This window comes from Macaca nemestrina, chromosome 6, assembly GCF_043159975.1.
Source record: "Macaca nemestrina isolate mMacNem1 chromosome 6, mMacNem.hap1, whole genome shotgun sequence".
Classification (NCBI taxonomy): domain Eukaryota; kingdom Metazoa; phylum Chordata; class Mammalia; order Primates; family Cercopithecidae; genus Macaca; species Macaca nemestrina.
The window spans coordinates 29,739,464-29,760,117 of NC_092130.1; the positions used below are offsets into that span (position 1 = coordinate 29,739,464).

At 50.8% G+C, this 20,654-nt stretch overlaps 1 protein-coding gene and 1 non-coding gene across 9 annotated transcripts in view; one reads left to right on the forward strand and one right to left on the reverse strand.

Moving 5' to 3' along the window:
- Positions 1 to 20,654, reverse strand: part of LOC105466865 (N-deacetylase and N-sulfotransferase 1) — a 73,436-nt gene that overhangs the window by 9,257 nt on the left and 43,525 nt on the right. For 7 of the 8 annotated variants that reach the window (XM_011715987.3, XM_071098218.1, XM_011715988.3 and 4 more), the window contains 9 exons: positions 15,386 to 15,473; positions 13,399 to 13,553; positions 12,533 to 12,718; positions 9,724 to 9,852; positions 8,798 to 8,980; positions 7,394 to 7,490; positions 6,092 to 6,215; positions 3,483 to 3,657; positions 618 to 788 (listed from right to left, as the gene is read on the reverse strand). In XM_011715987.3, the coding sequence (XP_011714289.1) occupies positions 618 to 788; positions 3,483 to 3,657; positions 6,092 to 6,215; positions 7,394 to 7,490; positions 8,798 to 8,980; positions 9,724 to 9,852; positions 12,533 to 12,718; positions 13,399 to 13,553; positions 15,386 to 15,473 (1,308 nt within the window). The remainder of the gene's footprint in view (positions 1 to 617; positions 789 to 3,482; positions 3,658 to 6,091; positions 6,216 to 7,393; positions 7,491 to 8,797; positions 8,981 to 9,723; positions 9,853 to 12,532; positions 12,719 to 13,398; positions 13,554 to 15,385; positions 15,474 to 20,654) is intronic. The other variant, XM_024788204.2, reaches the window with a different exon arrangement.
- Positions 5,376 to 5,475, forward strand: LOC112424148 (small nucleolar RNA U13). The gene has a single exon (XR_003014819.2). It is a non-coding gene; the product is annotated as a small nucleolar RNA U13 (small nucleolar RNA).

Genomic DNA, 20,654 nt, shown 5'->3' on the forward strand with positions numbered 1-20,654 from the left:
CTGTCCACCCCTCCAATCAGCCTCTCCCTACTTCACCACGCCCAGGCTCCTCACTCCCACCTGCCTGCCTCAGGGCTTTCTGGGTCCCTTTAGGGCTACAGGGTCTGTGGTGACGGGACACAGGCTTGGGGAGTTCAACCTTGGGGTAAACAGGTCTACCGTCTTTTTAGGCCAGATACAGTGGCTCACGTCTGTAATCCCAGCACTTTGGAAGACTGAGGGAGGATTGCTTGAGCCCAGAAGTTTGAGACCAGTCTGGGCAACATAGTAAGACCTTGTTTCTTAAAAGAAAAAAAAAAAAGTAACTGGGTACAGTGGCTCACACCTGTAGTCCCAGCTACTCAGGAGGCTGAGGTGGAAGGATTGCATGAGCTCGGGACATCGAGGCTACAGTGAGCTGAGATCACACCACTGCACTCCAGCCTGGGCAACAGAGTGAGACCCTGTCTCAAAATAATAATAATAATAATAAAATATTTTTATAGACCCAAGGGTCTAGCTCTCCAAGGAGGGCATATCTGTCCCCGTGGCTGGTGAGAAAGAGTTGGAGGCTCTCCGCTAACCACAGCAAGCCAGTACTGCAACTGCCCTCACAAGGGTCAGGGACAGGCAGCTACCTGGTTGGCGTGATAGGCACTGAGCCAGCGCTCGATGTGGGTGGCGTACCAGCCGGGGACCAGGCAGCGGTTCTGGAGGGCACGCAGCTTCGAGGATGCGTCGGAGCCGGCCGTAATCACCTCATGGAAGGTGTACTTTAGGGCCACTGGGTCGTCATGGGCTCGCTGGTGCTGCAGGCAAGGAAAGAGGGTCAGCACGCCACATGGAGGGCACAAAGGAAGTGGCCTCAGAGGGACAGCAGCCTGCAAGGTGACCAGAAGATCCTCAGCTGGACCCAGAAGCTCTGGGTCTGAGTCCTGGCTCTGCCTCTCACCGTGTCCTATGTCAGGGGAAGCCACTGCTCCCAGAGCCCCAATTTCTCCATCTTCGAAATACGGGAGCTGGACTAAATCAGGGTTTCCTGAGGCTGGGCATGGTGGCTCACGCCTGTAATCCCAGAAATTTGGGAGGCTGAGGTAGGTGGATCACTTGAGGTCAGGAGTTCGAGATCAGCCTGGCCAATGTGGCAAAACCCCATCTCTACTAAAAATACAGAAATTAGCCGGCATGGTGGTGCACGCCTGTGGTCCCAGCTACTCGGGAGGCTGAGGCACGAGAATCGCTTGAACCCGGGAGGCTGAGGTTGCAGTGAGCCGAGATCATGCCGCTGCACTGTTGTCATATATAGAAGGCAACCACTCATAAATGCAATAAAAACAAAGCAATGTTCTCAAACTCTAGCCAGACACAAATGTCTGCAACAGGCCCTGAACTTGCTTTCTTTGTTGAAAGCAGAGGTTGGCAGTATTAGAAAGGACAAAAGACCACTTGCACTAAAGTGAGCATTTCTCCTTTATGGAAATCAGAAGGATTGGGAAAGAACTATAAAAGGGAGACTGGCTGGTCTGAACCACCTAAAATAATGCCATGGGAGGTCAGAATCTGCAGAATTCACTAAGTCCAGAAGTCCAGAGCTCGGGCACCTGTGCAACGGGCACTACCCCCCAGCTGCCAATCCCCTCCCCTGAGGATCACACACAGCCCAGGGCCAAGACAATATGGTGCACAGCAGCCTCCTCCTCATCCCAACGTCCTTCTGAGATAGGCCACTGCCCTTCCTCTCCTCCAGCACCTTCCCAGGTCCTCCTGGGGACAATGAGTCTCCCTTCTCCTTCTCTCCCTTACCCCTCTTGACCATGGACAGAAAAAGGAATAGGGTCTTAGATTTAGAAGACTTGGATTCAAATGCCACCACATGAAACTTGCTGAAACTTGGTTTTCTCATCTTTGAGAAGGGGACACAAACATGAAACCCCTCCTCTGCCTCTCCAGTGAGGTGGCAGATGTACAGCAGTGTCAGTGCAGAACAGGGACTGAGCCAACCTGTGGCGGCTCCCTCTCCACCCTACATTCCCCCATGAAAGCAGACTGCTCGTTCCCTGCACAGCACCAGGAGGCGAGGGCACGGCACGGCAGAAAACAGAAACACTCGACGAGGGTTTCTCGGTTTTCTTCTCCTAAAGAAAAAGCCACAGGAAAGCAGACATCAGGGCATAAACAGAAGCCCTAGAGAACAAGAGTAAGAAGGGGCTTCCCCATCAGCCTCAGCGAGTGGCAGGAGGAGAGACTTCCATGGGAGCAAAGAGGAGGCAGGTGCCAGCCTCGTGGATGAGACCACGAGGTCCCAGGCGGGAGGCAGCCACTGTCACAGCTGAGAAAAGAGCCTCAAAGTGGTGGGTCAGGCCAGGCCTGAAGAGGCTGTCCCAGCCAGGACAGGGGACACTTCTCTGGCAACCATGGGCTATAAGACCCAGGGCCCCACCCCCTCCCCAACACCAAGCACAGGCCTAGTCTGCTGGGTTAATGAGGATGCTCGGGACCTTGGCCTGGACAACAGGGTGGCTTTCTGCTGGGGCACTACTTCTGAATCACAGTTCTTGGCTGTGTGGCATAATCACAGGAATGCTGGCAGCCAGGGGAGGGACTCCCCCTACCCCACCAGGGAAGGCCTGAAAGCATTCCTGCAGGCTCAGTGGGCTGGCATGCAGGAAATTAAGTCAGGCCACAGGCATTAAAGAGAGCTCTGGTTCAGCCATGCGTGGTGGCTCACTCTGTAATCCCAGCACTTTGAGAGGCCTAGGTGGGCAGATCACGAGGTCAGGAGTTTGAGACCAGCCTGGCCAACATGGTAAAACCCTGTCTCTACTAAAAATACAAAAATAAGCCTGGTGCGCTGGTGCACACCTGTAAATTCCAGCTACTCAGGAGGCTGAGGCAGGAGAATCACTTCAAACCGGAAGGCGGATGTTGCAGTGAGTTGAGATCGCGCCACTGCACTCCAGCCTGGGCGACAGAGCAAGACTCTGTCTCAAAAAAAAAAAAAAAAAGACAGCTCTGGTTCATACATGTCCCAGATAGAGGCTCGGATCCACACCCTCTTCATCTATCACAGTCCAGGTAACTGCCTCACCTGGTCAGGTGCCCGCCTTCTCCACTGTGAATGGCAGTCTTGTGTCTTGTCCTTCCTTGAGCTCCCACTCCCACCCGTGTCCAGCGAGGAAGCTACAGTCAGTATGATCCTGCATCGCTGTTCACCAAATCTAAGCTTCCTCAAGGTGTAACCAGCCTCCACCTCTCGTCAGTGTCAGAATCAGAGGCAGGACGCCGCATGATGCTAGGAGGGTGGACAGTTAACTGGTGGCTGGCTTTCCATTTCTGCCTGTCTCCTCCACCAGGGACTCTATTCTCAGCCACCACCATGCTCCAGGTACCTGGCTCAGGGCTAGCACACAGTAGGTGCTTACTAACATCTGTTGAGTGAGTAACTGAGTGTCAGATGTAGCCCTGCGTCCCCCACACAGGGATTCCACCCCAGTCCCACTCACCTGGTACCAGGAATAGGCCCGGTCCGCGGGGTTGATGAGGATGGTCAGGACCTTGGCTTTGGGCAAGAGGGCTGCTGCCCGCCGGGGCGCCACTTCTGAATCAAAGTAGTTGGCGCTTTTCTCAAAGTAGAAGTCAGAGGTGGTGTTGGAGGGGATGGGGAAGAACTCCATGTACCTGTAGGAAGCCCAGAGAGGGGGCTCACAGACAAAACTCATGAGGAGTGGGCTAGGGGAACGCAGCACAAGGGCGAGGCACTGGGGTCGAATGTCCTCAGAGAGCAAGCAGGACACTTTGCTCCCAACCAAACAAGGACTTGCCTCCAGTAGGGATTCTGGAGGGGAATGGCCTCTCCGCAGCCTCCCTGTTTCAAATTTGTTCCTTTTCCAGAAGATTCTGGAGTTGGCAGGATCTGAAGACTTGTGGGTGCGCCGTCAGTTGCAGGTCATGGGGAGGGGGTAATGCCCCTAAACTCTAGGATCCCGCCCTCTCAGCGGCTCCAGGCTAAACTCCCAGGGCTGTCACTCTCTCTGCCTCTAGGGGGCGAGCTGGGGCTCAGAACAGCTCCAGGGCTGCCCCAGGAAGGGTGGCACAGAGCAGAGGAGGCCTCCAGAGGGCGGGCTTTCTTTCCTGACCTGGGGGAACACCTTCTAGGCCATCACTGTGGACCGGGACCTCCTGCTACCCACAACCCCTCCCCAGTCTGCTGTGGGTGAGCATGGCTTTCCAGACTAATGCCCATATCCCACCAGAGCAATGGCCATCTCTGGATGAAGGAACCTCTGGAAACCAAATGAACACTCCAGACCCTCGCAGGGGAACCTACCTATGCAAAATCAGAGTCCAACTTCTGGGGCGTGTGGGAAGCAAAGTCCACTCTCATGAAGGGTACAGGGTCCCTATCCTATCCTGTGAGGTAGGGCTGCTCTAGGGTGGTCCCAAGGATGCACTTCATCAGAGCGTTCTGGGGGCCTGCTAGATTCCTGCACCCCACTTTAGACCTACCTACAAAATCCAGCTCTTGGGAATCAGGCCAAGGAATCACGCTTTTTCTCATCTTTCTGAATTTTCTTTGCATGTCCACAGTCCTTTGTTTACAATATCTCAATTGAGAAAGCTCTGAAAACACAGCTTTGTTTCCTAGGTTTGTAGCAAAGCCGTGTAGCAACAAAACCTGACTTATTCCTCTTACTTAGTGTAAATATTCACATACTTTGCTACATAGTAATGAATTTGCTACCGGGTACTGCCCCAGGCATCGCTGAAGATGTTACTAAATATATGGTTTCGCACATTACCTTTCTAAAATCTGAAAAATGTTGACTTCAAGTAATCCATCTGGCCACAATAGATTTTAGATAAGAGACTGTGGACATGTTAGAAATGCAGGGAGATGGGCCGGGCACGGTGGCTCACACCTGTAATCCCAGCACTTTGGGAGGCAAAGGCAGGCGGATCACGAGGTCAAGAGTTCAAGACCAGCCTGACCAACATGGTAAAACCTCATCTCTACTAAAAATACAAAAATTAGCCAGGCATGGTAGTGGGCGCCTGTAATCCCAGCTACTTGGGAGGCTGAAGCAGGAGAATCACTTGAACCCAGGAAGCGGAGGTTGCAGTGAGCCGAGATCATGCCACTGCACTCCAGCCTGGGTGACAGAGCGAGATTCCAGCTCAAAAAAAAAAAAAGAAAGAAATGTAGGTGGATGGACAGATGGACAGATGAATAGACACAAAGGCAGACAGACAAAACGATGATACACAGATAAAAAAGAGAAATATGCACAGAAAAATACTAAAAAACAGATAGAAGGCCCATAACATCTCCATCCAGGGAACCCACTGACATAAAAATAATCAATAATGGTAATACATGGACAAGGTTTAAAAAGGCAAACTTTGCAGTCCATGCACGTGATGACTGGGTGTTCACACACGTGTGAGGTGTACCCACCTCGAACCTTGTTATGATGTTGGCACATTACCTGCCTGACATGAAAATTTTTAAAAAAAGAAAAAAAAAGTCAAATAGAGAAAGATGCCAACTGAAAAGGTGGAGAGTAAAACCATCTCTGCTCTGATCCCCACACCCTTAAGAGAACCTCTACTAGGACCCTCTGCTGGGAACCTCTAAAAGGTAACCTCTGCAGGCTCTGGTGGGAAGCGGCAATCTTAATGACTTCCCCAGGTGATACCTGAAGACCAGGGACCTGTCCCTGAAGGGCGCGCAAGAACAGCTCTGCTTCACAGTCAGCCACACGCAGTGAGGAGAGCCAGAACATTTGGATTTCAGACCTTAAGACCCTGGGCAAACCCTTCTCCTCCCCAAGACTCAGGATGTTTCTCTGCGAGCAAGGGAGGGGTGGACTTCAACTTCAGCGTATGACTGCAGGCAGTAGAGCAAAGGGGCAAAGGGCCTCCTCATCGAGTGTCCTCTCTATGACAACGCTTTCACACCATGATTCAAGGGTCACCGCACTTTGTCCCTGTTTACAGGAACTACAGCTGTGTGTGAGCAAGCTCCAGCTGCTTCCTGCTGTGGCCATAGCAGACTCCCGGGAGGCCCCAGGATGGCCTTCCCATCCTGCTGTGGACAGAAAGGCCAACTCACCAGTCGATGCCTTTGTGATAGTTGTGGCCGTTAAAAAACTGGATCTCCTCAAAGGTCTCAGAGCTGGGGTAGTTGCTGCTTAGGTCAGGGTGCATGCCCAGGAACAGGTAGAGGGCAGTGGTGCCTGTGGGGAGGGTAGACACCTCAGACCCAGGGCCCAGTGCCCAGCCAAAGATAGAGTCTGGGTTCTGGGCCTAGCTCCCCATGACCCACTGAGGGATCCTGGGAAGGTCTCTGCCTTTCTCTGGGTCTTAGCTTCTTCATCAGTGCAATGAAGGAATTACTAAATCCAGGGTGGTAAATATATGGCATGCATGTGGACACCGCAACTCCTGTACCTACTGCAGACATCACTAATCTATCGCAGCATTCTTCACTAAACAAGGACTTGGCCTCAGAATCCTCCTCACCACTGCACTCTGGTAGCCATGTTTAACTGACTGCTGTCCCCTCAGCATCCCAGAAGAGCTGGCCCTTTCCAGCTCTGGTCCTCTGTCCTCTGGCACTTGGTAGGAGCTCAGGGAAAAGGGAGTTTGTGACTCTCCAGTTCTGTTAATGTGAAATTCTTAAAGAACTAACAAATCTTGTTTCCATGTCTCCTCTTCCCAATACCCTCTCCTCACTCACGTACCCTGCCCTACCTCCTCCTCCGCAAGTTTGTTCACTTTCTGTGGTATGAATCTATAGTTTACATGCTATAATGAGAGAGCCCAGAAGAGAAGGAAGCTACAGAGTTTGGCGATTAAATGTTTCAGGGTCACAGAGACCAGAGTTCAGGACCAGGAATTGCCATTATTACCTAACTGAATGTGTTAAGGGAAGTCACGACTTCTCTGAACCTTGAGTTTCTGTCCATAAAATGGGAGTGCCTATTTGTGCCTTGCAGGGTTGTATGAATGACAAATGCTTAGCCATCATGTCACTGCTTCTCCCTACTGCACCTCTGGCAGACATGGTTAATTGATCACAGTCGTCTTTATACCAGTTTTGCTTGGCACTACTCAAACTTACAGAGCAACTGATCTGGGCTTCTCTGACTAGACTTGGAGACTTCCCAGGATGATGCAGAGAGAGCTCCCTGAGGCTATGGTTCAGGATAAATAGGAGAACTCCAGGCCCCTCCTCCACCTCTTTCCCCTCCATACTGACAGGCAATTTGTGTTCACCCCAACTTCACTCTTACTTCCTGGGAAAGAGGGAGCAAATTATCCGGGAGTGGGGCCAGGGCAAGGCAGTCCTCAGAATTCTGTGGCTGAGACAGCAGGCAGTTGGGGAAGCTGGGTCAAGAGCAGAGAAACCTGCCTGTTTTCTGGGGGCCAATGATGAGGAGCTTTGGGAAGCGGTCACACGTCTTCTCCTTGGACCAGATGTCTTTGTGACGTTTGTCCTCGCAGGGGTCCTAAAACAACAGTGGAAGGGACGTGTGGGGCGCCCCAGAACCCAGTCAGCGGACTCTCACTGCGCATGGATATGTGGCCCTTACAGCCCAACAGGCATAATACCTACATGCTACATGTGTCCTTGTCACATCCCCACTCCCAGACACTGAGCCGCTGACAGGCAGGCTCCACTTCTGGTCAGTTTCACGTCCCCCAAAGAGCCTGGCAAAATGCCCCTTAGCACGTAACAGGAACTCACAAGCACTTGTTGAATTTAACTGGACAAGCTGGGTCTGAACCAGGGGGTCAATAAACATTTCCTATAAAGTTTAGTAAATCTTTGGTAAGTGTTTAGTAAATATTTTAGGTTTGGGGTATGGAAGTTTCCATTGCAACTACTCGACTCTGCCGTCATAGCATGAAAGCAGCTATAGACAGTACATACAAGAATGAGCGTGGCTGTCTGCCAATAAAACTTTCTTTACAAAAACAGGTCTCAGGCTGGATTTGGCCCATGAGTCATTGTTTGTGGACTCCTGGTCTGAACTATGAGACTGTCACCAATTCCAGCTTCTGCTTCCACTTTTTAACAACCCATAGGAGCAGATTTTACCCAAAACTGGCCCCCAAACCCTCCCATCAGTCCCTTTTCCCACTCAGAGCCTGCTGGAGTTAGAAGAGATACAAGAGATTATCTAAGAGTCTGACCAAGACAGGGCAGTCACTTTCTATACTTTGTCTGCACTGTGTTCACTTGCAGTTGTTTTTTATTTTTGAAACAGGGTGTCACTCTGTTGCCCAGGCTGGAGTGCAGTGGTATGATCACAGCTCACTGCAGCCTCAACCTCTAGGCTCGATTGATCCTCCCACCTCTGCCTCCCGAGTAGCTGGGACTACAGACACGCACCATCATGCCCGGTTAATTTTTGTATTTTTTGTAGAGACACGGTTTCACCATATTGCCCAGGCTGATCTTGAACTCCTGGGTTCAAGCAATCCGCCCACCTTGGCCTCCCAAAGTAATGGGATTACAGGCATGAGCCACTGCGCCCAGCCCACTCGTTTTTTTTTAACACTGTTTTTTCCAAGGCTATGTATGACTGCATGCATGTAGGTCTGCATGGGGAGGTATGTACATGTATGAACATGCATGTGGGCACAGGAGTGAATGCACTCATACTGGTGAGTAGATGGAGACCTGAGTTTACATTCGAGCGAGAGTGTGAGGGCATGATGGCTGAGCCTTGAGTCCATATCTGGAGTGTATGCCTGTGCGTGGTGGCATTCCATCCCTGCAGCAAGGTGCCCAGGCTGCCCAGCCCCCCACCTGCCACAGTGGGTCCTTCTCCTCAGAGAAGATCTGGAAGTACTTCTGGGCCAACTGCACAGGTGGCAGCGTCTGCAGCCGGAGGTTGGTCCAGGAGTGCAGGAAGCGCACCAGGTGCTTGAAGGTGTACAGGCCCAGGCGGTCATTCCCATAGTTGGACAGGTGCGTCATGAAGATGCTGATCTGCTCCAGGGGAAGGGAGGAGAGAGGCAAGGCCCATCAGTGTCTGAGCCACCCTCACCGCCAACTCTGATCCTTCTGACCCTGCCTCAGCTTGCAAGGCCCCTGATGACCAGCGGAAGTTACGCTGGGGCTATCAACAAACCTGCTGCGAGTATTTAGATGAGGCAACAGACAAACCAGGTCTGACTGACCCCAAATATTACAGTCCTGAAATGGAAAGCAGACCCAAATGTGGGAGCTATTTGGGTTTTGTTTTGTAAATGTTAGGGGTGGGTGCATGGAGGATGAAGAGTACTCAGCCCACAGAGCTGAATAACAACCACCACTTGAAGTTTATTTCATATTATTAAAGTAGAGGTAATTGTTTGCATTTTGCAAATAAGGAAAGCGAGACCTAGAAAACTCAAATGCCATTTATATATGTGTGTGTATCTGTGTATGTGTGTGTGTATGTGTGTATACACACATGAGCAAAGACTGAAAGGGAACATGCATAAAAATGCCAACACTTCCGTATTAAAGTACATGATTAGGAAAGGAAAAAAAAAGCATGCTCGGATACTTTAGCCAAGGTCACACAGCCGAGGCAGGACAGGGCCAGCACTGGTGAGTGGATCTCCCAACTGCCAGGCACTCACTCACGCCTCTCCGCCCTTTCCTGGCTCCAGGAAGACTGCGCCAGCTGCAGGCGGGCTGTGCAGCAGCCCCTTCTCACCAGCAGTCATAGGCTGTGGGGCACTCACAGGATTGAGGAGCACGGTGAGGAAGAGCTCGCCCCCGTTGATGATCTTGTCCAGCTCGCTGGAGCCGCCAGGGTACTCATTGTAGAAGATGGTGTGTGTGAAGAGGCCACAGGTCTGCCGCGGGAGAACCTGAGGAGGGGGTGGGGGAGAGGAGCTATGGTGCCTTCTGGCATGATGGTGGTGGGAGGACTTTTCCTCAGAAGAAGGCCTAGCTGCTTCTCAGAAAGGCCGTCTCCATGTGGCTGCACAGCCCCGACCCTTGGGTGCAGCCTACAGCACAGCGTTCCCCCCGGTGAACTACAGGCCCCTGCCATTTTACAAACTTCACTGCTGTTCTCTGCACAAAATGAGCAGACCTCAAAGTAACAGAGTGGGAATGCTTCTGGAAACTTGGACTGCTGCAGCCACGGTCCTTGCCTGGCCCTCTCTGAAGCAGCTCTCCCGGACACACTCTGCAAGCCCCCTTGCAATATTAGAACCTCACCTGGTAACACTCATTGTCACACACTGGGTTAGCCATTTGTCATCTCCCCTCACGAAACTGTGAGCTCCAAGGGAGCAGGGAATGTGCCTGCCTTGTCACCACCTCATCCCTGAAGTTCAGGGTTGAGGACCTGAAGGAGTGCCTAGAGTTTAGCACAAAGGCCTGGTGCTGAGGTCAGTGGGTGGATGGATGGATGGACTGATGGACAAATGCACAAACCTTGCCTACCCACTGCTGCCCCAGCTCAACTGATGACAACTCATCCTTCTAGCACCTTAGGCTAAAAACCCTGCAGTCATCTTGGAGTCCTCTCTTCCTCCCACACCCTACATCCAACTCATCTAACCACGGGCCTAACTATTCTAAGCCCAGAGTATGGCCAAGTCCCAACACCGGGCCTTGGTCCAAGCTGCTGCCCGCTCTGGTCTGGAAGACCACAGTGCCTCCTAACTGGTCTCCCTGCTGCCACTTTTGACCCCTACAGTCTCTGCTCCACACAACAGCCAGAATGATAGAAATCCCTTTCAAAGATGAGTCAGATCATGCTCCATTCAAAACCTTCCCACCTCAGCCTAAAAGTCCATGGCCATCCAATGGTTGGCCTTACATAGCCCTATCGATCTGGTCCGTCACCCACCCCTGACCTCATTTACCACCATCCCTCACTCCCCTGCAGTCATCCTGGCCTCCTATTTGGCCCTCAAACACAGTCAGCACAGCCTGCTTCAGGGCCTTTGCACTTGCTGTTCTCTGTCTTGAGTGCTCTTCCTCATGAGGCAGCGTGGCTTATTCCAGGAAGACCCACCTAGCCACCTTATTTAAACCAGCTTCTCCTCTTGCCAGCATTCCTTCCTTCCATTCCCTGCTTAACTCTGTCCGTGGCACTCATCACCATCTGACCACTGTATACTTTACACACGCATGAGCATATGGTCTGTCTCCTGCCACTAGAATGTCAGGTCTACAAGGGCAGGAACTTTCCTCTGTTTTGTGCATTTCTCTGCCCCCAGTGCCAAGGGATAGATGCAAGGCTGGGCACAGTGGCTCACGCCTGTAATTCCCAGAACTTTGGGAGGCCAAGGTGGGTGGATCCCCTGAGGTCAGGAGTTCGAGACCAGCCTGACCAACATGGAGAAACCCTGTCTCAACTAAAAATACAAAATTAGCCAGGCGTGGTGGTGCATGCCTGTCATCCCAGCTACTCGGGAGGCTGAAGCAGGAGAATTGCTTGAACCCAGGAGGAGGAGGTTGTGGTAAGCTGAGATCACACCATTGCACTCCAGCCTGGACAACAAGAGCAAAACTCTGTCTCAAAAAAAAAAAAAAAAAGAAAAAGAAAAAAGAAAGAACAAAAAAAAAAGGGATAGATGCATGGTAGAAGCCCCAGGGGGAGGAATTTTTTTTTTTTTTTTTTTTTTTTAGACAGTCTCACTTTGTCACTTAGGCTGGAGCGCACTGGCACAATCTTGGCTCACTGCAGCCTCGATCTCCCAGGTTCAAGTGATCCTCCTGCCTGAGCCCTGCAAGTAGCTGGGACTACAGGCATGCACCACCACACCTGGCTAATCATCAGGTATTTTTTTTTTTAGTATTTTTTTTAGTAGAGATGGGGTTTCACGATGTTGCCCAGGCTGCTGTGAAACTCCTGAGCTCAAGCAATCTGCCTCCTTAGCCTCCCAAAGTGCTAGGATTACAGGTGTGAGCTGCCACGCCCAGTCAAGAAAAATTTTTTTTTTTTTTTTTTTTTTTTTTTTTTTTTGAGACGGAGTCTCACGCTGTTGCCCAGGCTGGAGTGCAGTGGCGCGATCTCAGCTCACTGCAAGCTCCGCCTCCCGGGTTCCCGCCATTCTCCTGCCTCAGCCTCCTGAGTAGCTGGGACTACAGGCGCCCGCCACCGCGCCCAGCTAATTTTTTGTATTTTTAGTAGAGACGGGGTTTCACTGTGGTCTCGATCTCCTGACCTTGTGATCCGCCCGCCTCGGCCTCCCAAAGTGCTGGGATTACAGGCTTGAGCCACCGCGCCCGGCCAAGAAAAAAATTTTTAATCAGCAAAAAGACTGTAACAGAGCCCTGTCCCATGTCCTCATCAGAAACCTCTTTCGAGAATGCTCACTATTGCTTGATCCTCTGTCACAAAAGCTAAGAAAGAGCTCATGAAAGGGGCCCGAGTGGCAGCCCACCTTCCCTGGGACAGAGAGCCTCGGGTGCCAGAGGAGGCAGCAGAAGCTGATCTGCAACCCCTAAGCCAGCAAACCGGAGCCGCGCTTCCCAGGACAGCGTGTGCTCTCCATTCTGCCACCTCCCGGGCTTCAGGGGCCCACTCACCATGATGCCATTGTGGATGAAGCCACGGCGGTAGCGGGCTGGCTTCAGATGGGGGTACTCCTCCGTGCTGGTCACGCGGATGCTCCACACCTGCTTCCAAGCCTCGTACAGCTGCACGTGCACGGGGTACACGCCCGAGTGGTGGGGCGCCACTGCATACCCCATGTCTGTGGGAATGCCATGCTCCTAGGGAGAGGATGACCAGGCCAGGATGAGCATAGGGGTCCTTCCCCTTTGGGCCTTATTCCCCCTTTGTAAAATGGGAGAGAGAAATCAGAGGCTAGGTCAGCAGGGCCGCTGGTCTGAGCCTTCATGGTACAGATGGAGAAGCTGAGGCCTGGGAGGGCAAGGAATGTGCCCAGAACCTCAGTGTGGGCAACTGGCAGAGCTGGGATTAGAACCCAGGTCTCCTGACTCTCGGTCCGGTGCACACGCCTCTAGCACAAAGGACTCAAGTACCCTGTAGTAAGGGACAAGGATGAGGGCCTTTCCTGCCTTCTCTTCATTCTACCTAGCACCCAGGGCTCGTTCCCTCCTCATTGAGCACCTCTTCCAGCTTTCCAGAGCCTCCCATTCTAATAAGAGCTTGGGCGCAGGAAACAAATGGCCTGAGTTTAAGTCCCAGCTGGACCTCTTAGTAGCTGATGTGACCTCCCTGAGTCTTGGTTTCTTGTCTGTGAAGGGGTTATTCTCCTGAGGCTTCAAGGAGACAGTGGTTATAAAGGCAGCTCTCCCTGGGCCCTGGCCCAGAGGTGTTAGTAAAAATCCATCACAGCAGACTGCAAAAGCAGCAAGAGGCCAGCAGTCTGGACCTCCAGCCCAACCCTTAACCCACCCCGCTCTGCCCTGTAGGGAATCTTACTCACGACAGCGAACTTCTTGTTCAAGGCCATCTGCTCGGCCAACACGGACTGGTTGTGGAAAAGGTGGGGCTGCATGTGGCTCCACATGTGAGGGAACCACCAGAACTCCTTGACATACGACAGCAGCAGATCATCCCCAGCGTCCTCAGCATCGGTACCTGCAGCAGCACAGGCAGCTCAGCCCCGCCCATTGGGCCATGAGGCCCTCTAACCTGGGCCTGTGCCTGGGGATGGGAGCACATGGCCACAGTCCACTCAGGAGCTGCCTGGAAGAGTTATCTGGGCTACAGCACAGAAGCAGACAGAGCCCCAGCCCAGAGCCCTGAGTTCTAGTCTAAAGTGTGCCCTTGACTCAATGGGGGACCTACGCCAAAACTACCTCCTCTCTAGATCCTTGGGCCTATCTGCACAATTCGGGGTCTGGAGTCAATGATCTCAAGGGTTTCTCCTACCTCTGACATACCTGCTCTGATTCTATTCCAATGATCCAAATCAGGTCACTTGTCTTTTATCTAATGATCTATGGAAGCTCTTTGTATATATCCAGGATGTTTGACCCTCTGTCTCAGATGTATTACTACAACCACCTCTGATATGCTAAGGGTTACGAACATAAAAAACAACCAAGCACAGTGGCTCACACTTGTAACTCCAGCACTTTGGAAGGCCAAGGTGGGAGGATCGTTTGAGCCTAGGAGTTTGAGACCAGCCTAGGCAACATAGTGCGAGGCCCCATCTCTACAAAAATTTTTAAAATATTAGTAGCTAGGCATAGTGGCATGCACCTGTAGTACCATCTACTCGGGAGGCTAAGACAGGAGGACTGCTTGATCCCAGGAGTTCAAGGCCGCAGTGAGCTATGATTGCACCACTGTACTCCTGCCTAGGTGACAGAGGGAGCTCCTGTCTCTAAAAATAAATAATTTCTTTTTTTTTCAGACAGAGTCTTACTCTGTCACCTAGGCAGGAGTACAGTGGTGCGATCATAGCTCAATGCAGCCTTGCATTCCTGGGATCAAGCAATCCTCCTGCTTTAGCCTCCCAAGTAGCTGGTGCTACAGGTGCATGCCACCACGCCTGGCTAATTTTCCTATTTTTAGTAGAGATGGGGTTTCGCCATGTTGACCAGGGTAGTCTTGAACTCCTGACCTCAAATAATATGCCCACCTCAGCCTCCCAAAGTGCTGGGATTACAGGCTAAGCCACCACGCCTGGCCAAAAATAAATAAAAAATTTTAAAAAGAATATAAAAAATGCAGACAACCCAGGATCACTCCTATTTGGCTTTGGGGCTATGTTGCATAAACCCCTCCATCTGCTGAATTACTGACTAAAATGGTTTTCTTAGAATTCAAGAGAGGCTGTCTCACTGAGGCCTGGGCAGAAGGCAGCTAGGGGAAACGGTCACTGCAGATGACCAGCTCAGGGGCTGTTCCTTCCTGCCCAGTCCCTGAAGGACAGCAGATGAGGAGAGAACAGTAAGTGAGAGAGCCCCAAAGAGGAAGGAAAGTGTGCACCAAGCAACCTATAGCCCTCACCCTCAACCCTTAGGACTCTAAAATAAATCCAGGACACTGGTCATCTAAGGTGGGTACAATTACAGGGCATCTTCACTTTCTATGCTACATGTTTCTGTAATGTTCTTAAAATTCAACCAGCTTCTTTCATAAGCAGAAATAATACACATAATTTTAAAAGATAGGAGGGAGAGGTAAGAGGGAGAAGATACCCCACCCAGGCCAGCACAGCCCGAAAGGCCAGGGAGGGACAAGCAGCTGCTGTTGCTGCCACTGCTGTTGTCCCCAGATGGCCTCTGCCTGGGTTGTGACTGCTCTTGTAGGCTGTTGGCTCCAGGGGGGGCAAAGGGGTCACATCTGCCCCTAATGTGGGCCAGTAAGCCCACCTGCTGCCCTCATGGATGGATTCTTTGAGGGTTTGGGTGCTGAGGATCCTGGTAGTTGCTAGTGAGGGCAGAGGCAGGCCCACTTACCTGTGTGGAAGAATTTCCCTGAGTAGCCCAGGTTGAAGGTGAAGTTCGGGATGTGTGCGCGTAGTTCGTTCTGTGTGTCAAACAGGGCCTAGGACAGGCAGGGGAGAAAGGAAGAAGTGAGGGAAAGCCAGGACCTCCCTGCTCCTCCCACTGAAGGTAGTGAAAAAATGTGGAAGCCCCTTGTTCAAAAATTATAAAGAATGTCAGGCCGGGCGCGGTGGCTCAAGCCTGTAATCCCAGCACTTTGGGAGGCCGAGACAGGCGGATCACGAGGTCAGGAGATCGAGACCATCCTGGCTAACACGGTGAAACCCCGTCTCTACTAAAAAAAAATACAAAAAACTAGCCGGGCGAGGTGGCAGGCGCCTGTAGTCCCAGCTACTCGGGAGGCTGAGGCAGGAGAATGGCGTGAACCCGGGAGGCGGAGCTTGCAGTGAGCTGAGATCCGGCCACTGCACTCCAGCCTGGGCGGCAGAGCGAGACTCCGTCTCAAAAAAAAAAAAAAAAAAAAAAAAAAAAAAAAGAATGTCAAGGACGGCGTGGTGGCTCATGCCTGTAATTCCAGCAGTTTGGGAGGCCAAGGCGGGTGGATCACTTGAGGTCAGGAGTTCAAGACCAGCCTGGCCAACATGGTAAAACCCAGTCTCTACTAGAAATACAAAAATTAGCCGGGCATGGTGGCACGAGCCTGTAATCCCAGCTATTTGGGAAGCTGAGGTAGGAGAATCACTTGAACCCGGGAGGCGGAGGTTGCAGTGAGCCGAGATCACACTACTGCACTCCAGCCTGGGTGACAGAGCGAGATTCCGCCTCAACAGAAAAAAAGAATGTCAAGAAGGCAACAGCAGGCATTAAACCTCGTAATGGGCTCCCTCTGAGCATGGGGCTCTGTGTGGCTGCACAGATCACACATACCCTTGAAGCCAGCCCTACGCTGCCTTCCCCCAGGCCTCTGACAAGGGAAAACCTAGACTCCCACCCAGCTCTGCTATGCATCCTTGAAAAGGTTTCACACTCCTCTAGGTCTCGGTTTCGTCAAATATAAAACAGGGATGATAATATCTCCCTCATAAGGTCCTTGGAAGAATCAAGTAAGATAACCGCATGTATCCCAGCTATTCGGGAAGCTAAGGTAGGAGGATCGCTTGAGCCCAGGAATTAGAATCCAACATGGGTCCAACTGTAAGACCCTGCTCTAAAAAGATTAAACAATTATAAAAAAGATACTGTACGTAAAACTGCCTGACATCTGGTAAGTGACGAAAAATGGTGGCCAATGCTATGTCTGTGGTCACCGCCGCTGTGAGCCTGTATCTTCATCTATCAAATGTGGAGGATTTCTCCTTGCTGATGGAATGCAAGGCTGACATTAAAAGGGCCATGATCTTTCCAAGGATGGGACACTGTGCGCCCAGCAATGCAGTCCTCCCATGCGCCACGTACCGAGTACTTTGCAAGTCAATGAAGGGACACTAACACTTATAAAACAAACATACAGGTGTACTCTGGGGTTAGGACACATGAGCCACAAAGCGGCTCAGAAACCTGTAAGAGCTGCCGGGCGCAGTGGCTCATGCCTGTAATCCCAGTGCTCTGGGAGGCCGAGGCGGGCAGATCACCTGAGGTCAGGAGTTCAAAACCAGCCTGACCAACATGGTGAAACCCCGTCTCTACTAAAAATACAAAATTAGCCAGGCGTAGTGGCAGGCGCCTGTAATCCCAGCTACTCGGGAGGCTGAGGCAGAAGAATTGCTTGAACCCAGGAGGCAGAGGTTGCAGTGAGCGAAGATCGCGCCACTGCACTCCAGCCTGGGCAACAAGAGAGAAATTCCGCCTCAAAAAAAAAAAAGAAAGAAAAGGAAAAGAAAAAAGAAACCTGTAAGAGCCAGCTATCAGAGCACTTTACAAACTAAAAGTCCTGGCCCTCCCCAGGCAATGCAGTCACCACCAGCATCTTGCCAGGGCCGTGCACTGCCTGGTGGACACGCATGCTCCAGCTGTGTGGCCTTAGGCAAGTTACCTCAGCTCCCTGAGCCTCAGTGCCCACCTCTGTAAAATGGGACAGAACAATACCCACTTCACAGGGCTGCTATAAGGACCCAATGAAGCAATGCCCAGAAAGGGCTAAGCACAGGGACTCACCAAACCCTGAATAGGCAGCTGCTATTGGTATTATTTAAATTGTGCTATACAAGCTAATGAGGCAACATTCATGTCTCTGAAAGAAGGGCTCTGTTGTAGGCTGTGCTTGGAATTAAAAAAAAAAAAAAAAAAAAAAAAAACTCTGCCCTTTCTGACTCACAAAAATGTTTAAGGCAAGTAGGATTATGGCTGGAGAAGCACTTTGCAATCTGAACTGAGCTGAGTGCATGAAAGACGGTGCCTCTATTTGTATTTTTGGTTTGTATTCTATTTCTCTATTTCTATTGTTCTATAGAAATGGCTTAGACTGCTATCATTCCTCTCACTTTAAAAATACAAAAAATAGAGCCAGGTGCAATGGCTCATGCTTATAAACCCAGCACTTTGGGAGGCCGAGGTGGGCGCAGCACTTGACTCTGGGAGTTCCAGATCGGCCTGGGCAACATGGCGAAACCTGCCCTCTACAAAAAACTAGGTGGGTATGGTGGCATGTGCCTGTAATCCCAGCTACTCAGGAGGCTGAGGTGGGAGGATTGCTTGTGCTCAGATCGCTCGAGTGAGCTGTGATCCTGACACTGCACTCCAGCCTGGGTGGCAGAGTGAGACTCTATCTCAAAAAAAAAAAAAAAAAAAAAAAAAAATTAGAATAGGGAAAATAAATGAGAGAGAGCTATTCAGGGCTTATAGGAAGACAGTGAGCCCAGGAGCCTGATCTCCTCAGGCTCAACCTGACCCTGGACCACAGTCTCTCCAGAACCCACTGGACAGGCAGCAAGAACCCAGGTTCCTGCAGGAGAAAACGAGCTTGGGCCACTGGAAGAACACCTCAAGTAGAACGCAGAGCAATCTACCTTGCCAGAGGCAGGTGGTGGCACCGCATGAAGACTTAGACGGGAAGGCTAAAATGGTCTTTAAACAGGACAGCCTTTAAAAGAATAGAATCTCAGGAGGAAACACAATGCGTAAAAGCAGCCCAAAGCAGCACTGCTGGTGCCACTGAGGCAAAGCCTGGAGGGCTGAACCTGGCACTGAAACATCCCCTTATCCAGGCACCTATGGGAGACCCCTGGGGTACCAGGAAACAGCCTGAAAACCTCCCATCCACCCCATCTCATCATTTTACTGCTGAGGCTCAGGCATGGGAGGGGACCTGCCCAAGTCACCTAGTCCATTAGGGTCAAATTAGGACTCGACTCAAATTAGGTCTTAACTCCCCAGACAGTGCCTGCTCCCGAATGCCATCCATTCTGCTCTTCTCTAGAGGTGTAAGGAGAAGCAGAGTTCACTCCTGACCAAGGCAGGGGGATGAATGCCACCAGGAACTTCTTTCCAGGCCCCAGGGCCAACCCCTACCAGAGATTTTGGAATTACTCAGAAAAGTATTCCTCTTACAAGTCTCTTTTTAAAGCCTCCTGCTAACATCAAAGTCAAGCCTGGGTTTGGTGTTAATAGGTTTCTAACACTTGCTAATCTCCTATAAGAGAGGACAGGCTATCAGCAGACAGCAGAATGTCTCTAGAATTTAATCCCCCTGTTTTGTTTTCACTGGATTTATTGTTATGGTTGCCCTCTATTTATGGCAACTGATCCGGATTTCCTATTTACACTAGGATGCCATCTCCTTTGCAAATAACTTTAAGTAAAATAGTGAGTAGATGAAAACTATATTTTTGTTTTTTGTTTTTTGTTTTTTTTTTTTTTGAGACGGAGTCTCGCTCTGTCGCCCAGGCTAGAGTGCAGTGGCCGGATCTCAGCTCACTGCAAGCTCCGCCTCCCGGGTTTATGCCATTCTCCTGCCTCAGCCTCCCGAGTAGCTGGGACTACAGGCGCCCGCCACCTCGCCCGGCTAGTTTTTTGTATTTTTTTAGTAGAGACGGGGTTTCACCGTGTTAGCCAGGATGGTCTCGATCTCCTGACCTCGTGATCCGCCCGTCTCGGCCTCCCAAAGTGCTGGGATTACAGGCTTGAGCCACCGCGCCCGGCCTGAAAACTATATTTTAAAGATTGTTTAATGGTCTTAATTTGTAGGCTCTTTGTCACAATGACTGTTCACATGTGTGTAAAATCTTGTGGTCTGCAAAGTGCTTTTACATAGTTTTGCTTAGTAAACACTTTTTTTTTTTTTTTTTTTTGAGACAGGGTCTTGCTCTATGACCCAGGCTGGAATGCCACACACAATCATGGTTCACTGCAGCGTCAACCTCCCAAGCACAACCAATCCTCCTGCCTCAGCCTCCCAGATAGCTAGGGCTACAGGACTACTACCACCACACCCAGCTAATGTTTTCTTTTGGTAGAGACAAGGTCTCCCTGTGTTGTTCAAGCTGGTCTCAAACTCCTGGGCTCAAGCAATCCTCCTGCCTGGGCCTCTCAAAGTGCTGGGATTACAAGCACAAGCCACCACACCCAGCCAGCAAACCTTTTTTGAATTAAACACATGCGTTCTACTGTCTACTTACATCTCAGTTAAAATCTGCCTCATGCATGATTCAAGCTCTCATCCTTATTTTAAGAGTTTTGTAGGCGCTCTGACATTAACATAAACATTTTTAAGAGTTAAAAATCATATTTAAATTAAAGGCGGATAAACAGCACTGTATAGCTCCCATCTTTGTCTGGACATCTTCTTCCATAGATATTATACAAACTTAAACTCCACACTCCAGATGCAAAATTCCTCTATATTCAGTACTCCAATACAATAAAGGTTTATTTTTTTTAATTTTTTTGATACAGTCTCACTCTGTCACCCAAGCTGGAGTGCAGTGGCACAGTCTCGGCTCACTGCAACCTCCACCTCCCGGATTCAAGCAATTCTCCTGCCTCAGCCTCCTAAGTAGCCAGGATGATAGGCATACGCCACCACACCTGGCTACTTCTTTTTGTATTTTTAGTAGAGATGGGGTTTCGCCATGTTGGCCAGGCTGGTCTCAAACTCCTGACCTCAAGTGATCCGCCCACCTCAGGCTCCCAAAGTGCTGGGATTACAGGTGTGAGCCACCACACCTGGCCAATGCTTCAATCAAGTTTTAAATGATACTTGCTTCGAATAAGACAATTAATAAAAACCAACTGGCAGGATAGGAAGCAGGGTGGGACTGTCTTTTAAGTAACTCTCAGCACAGGG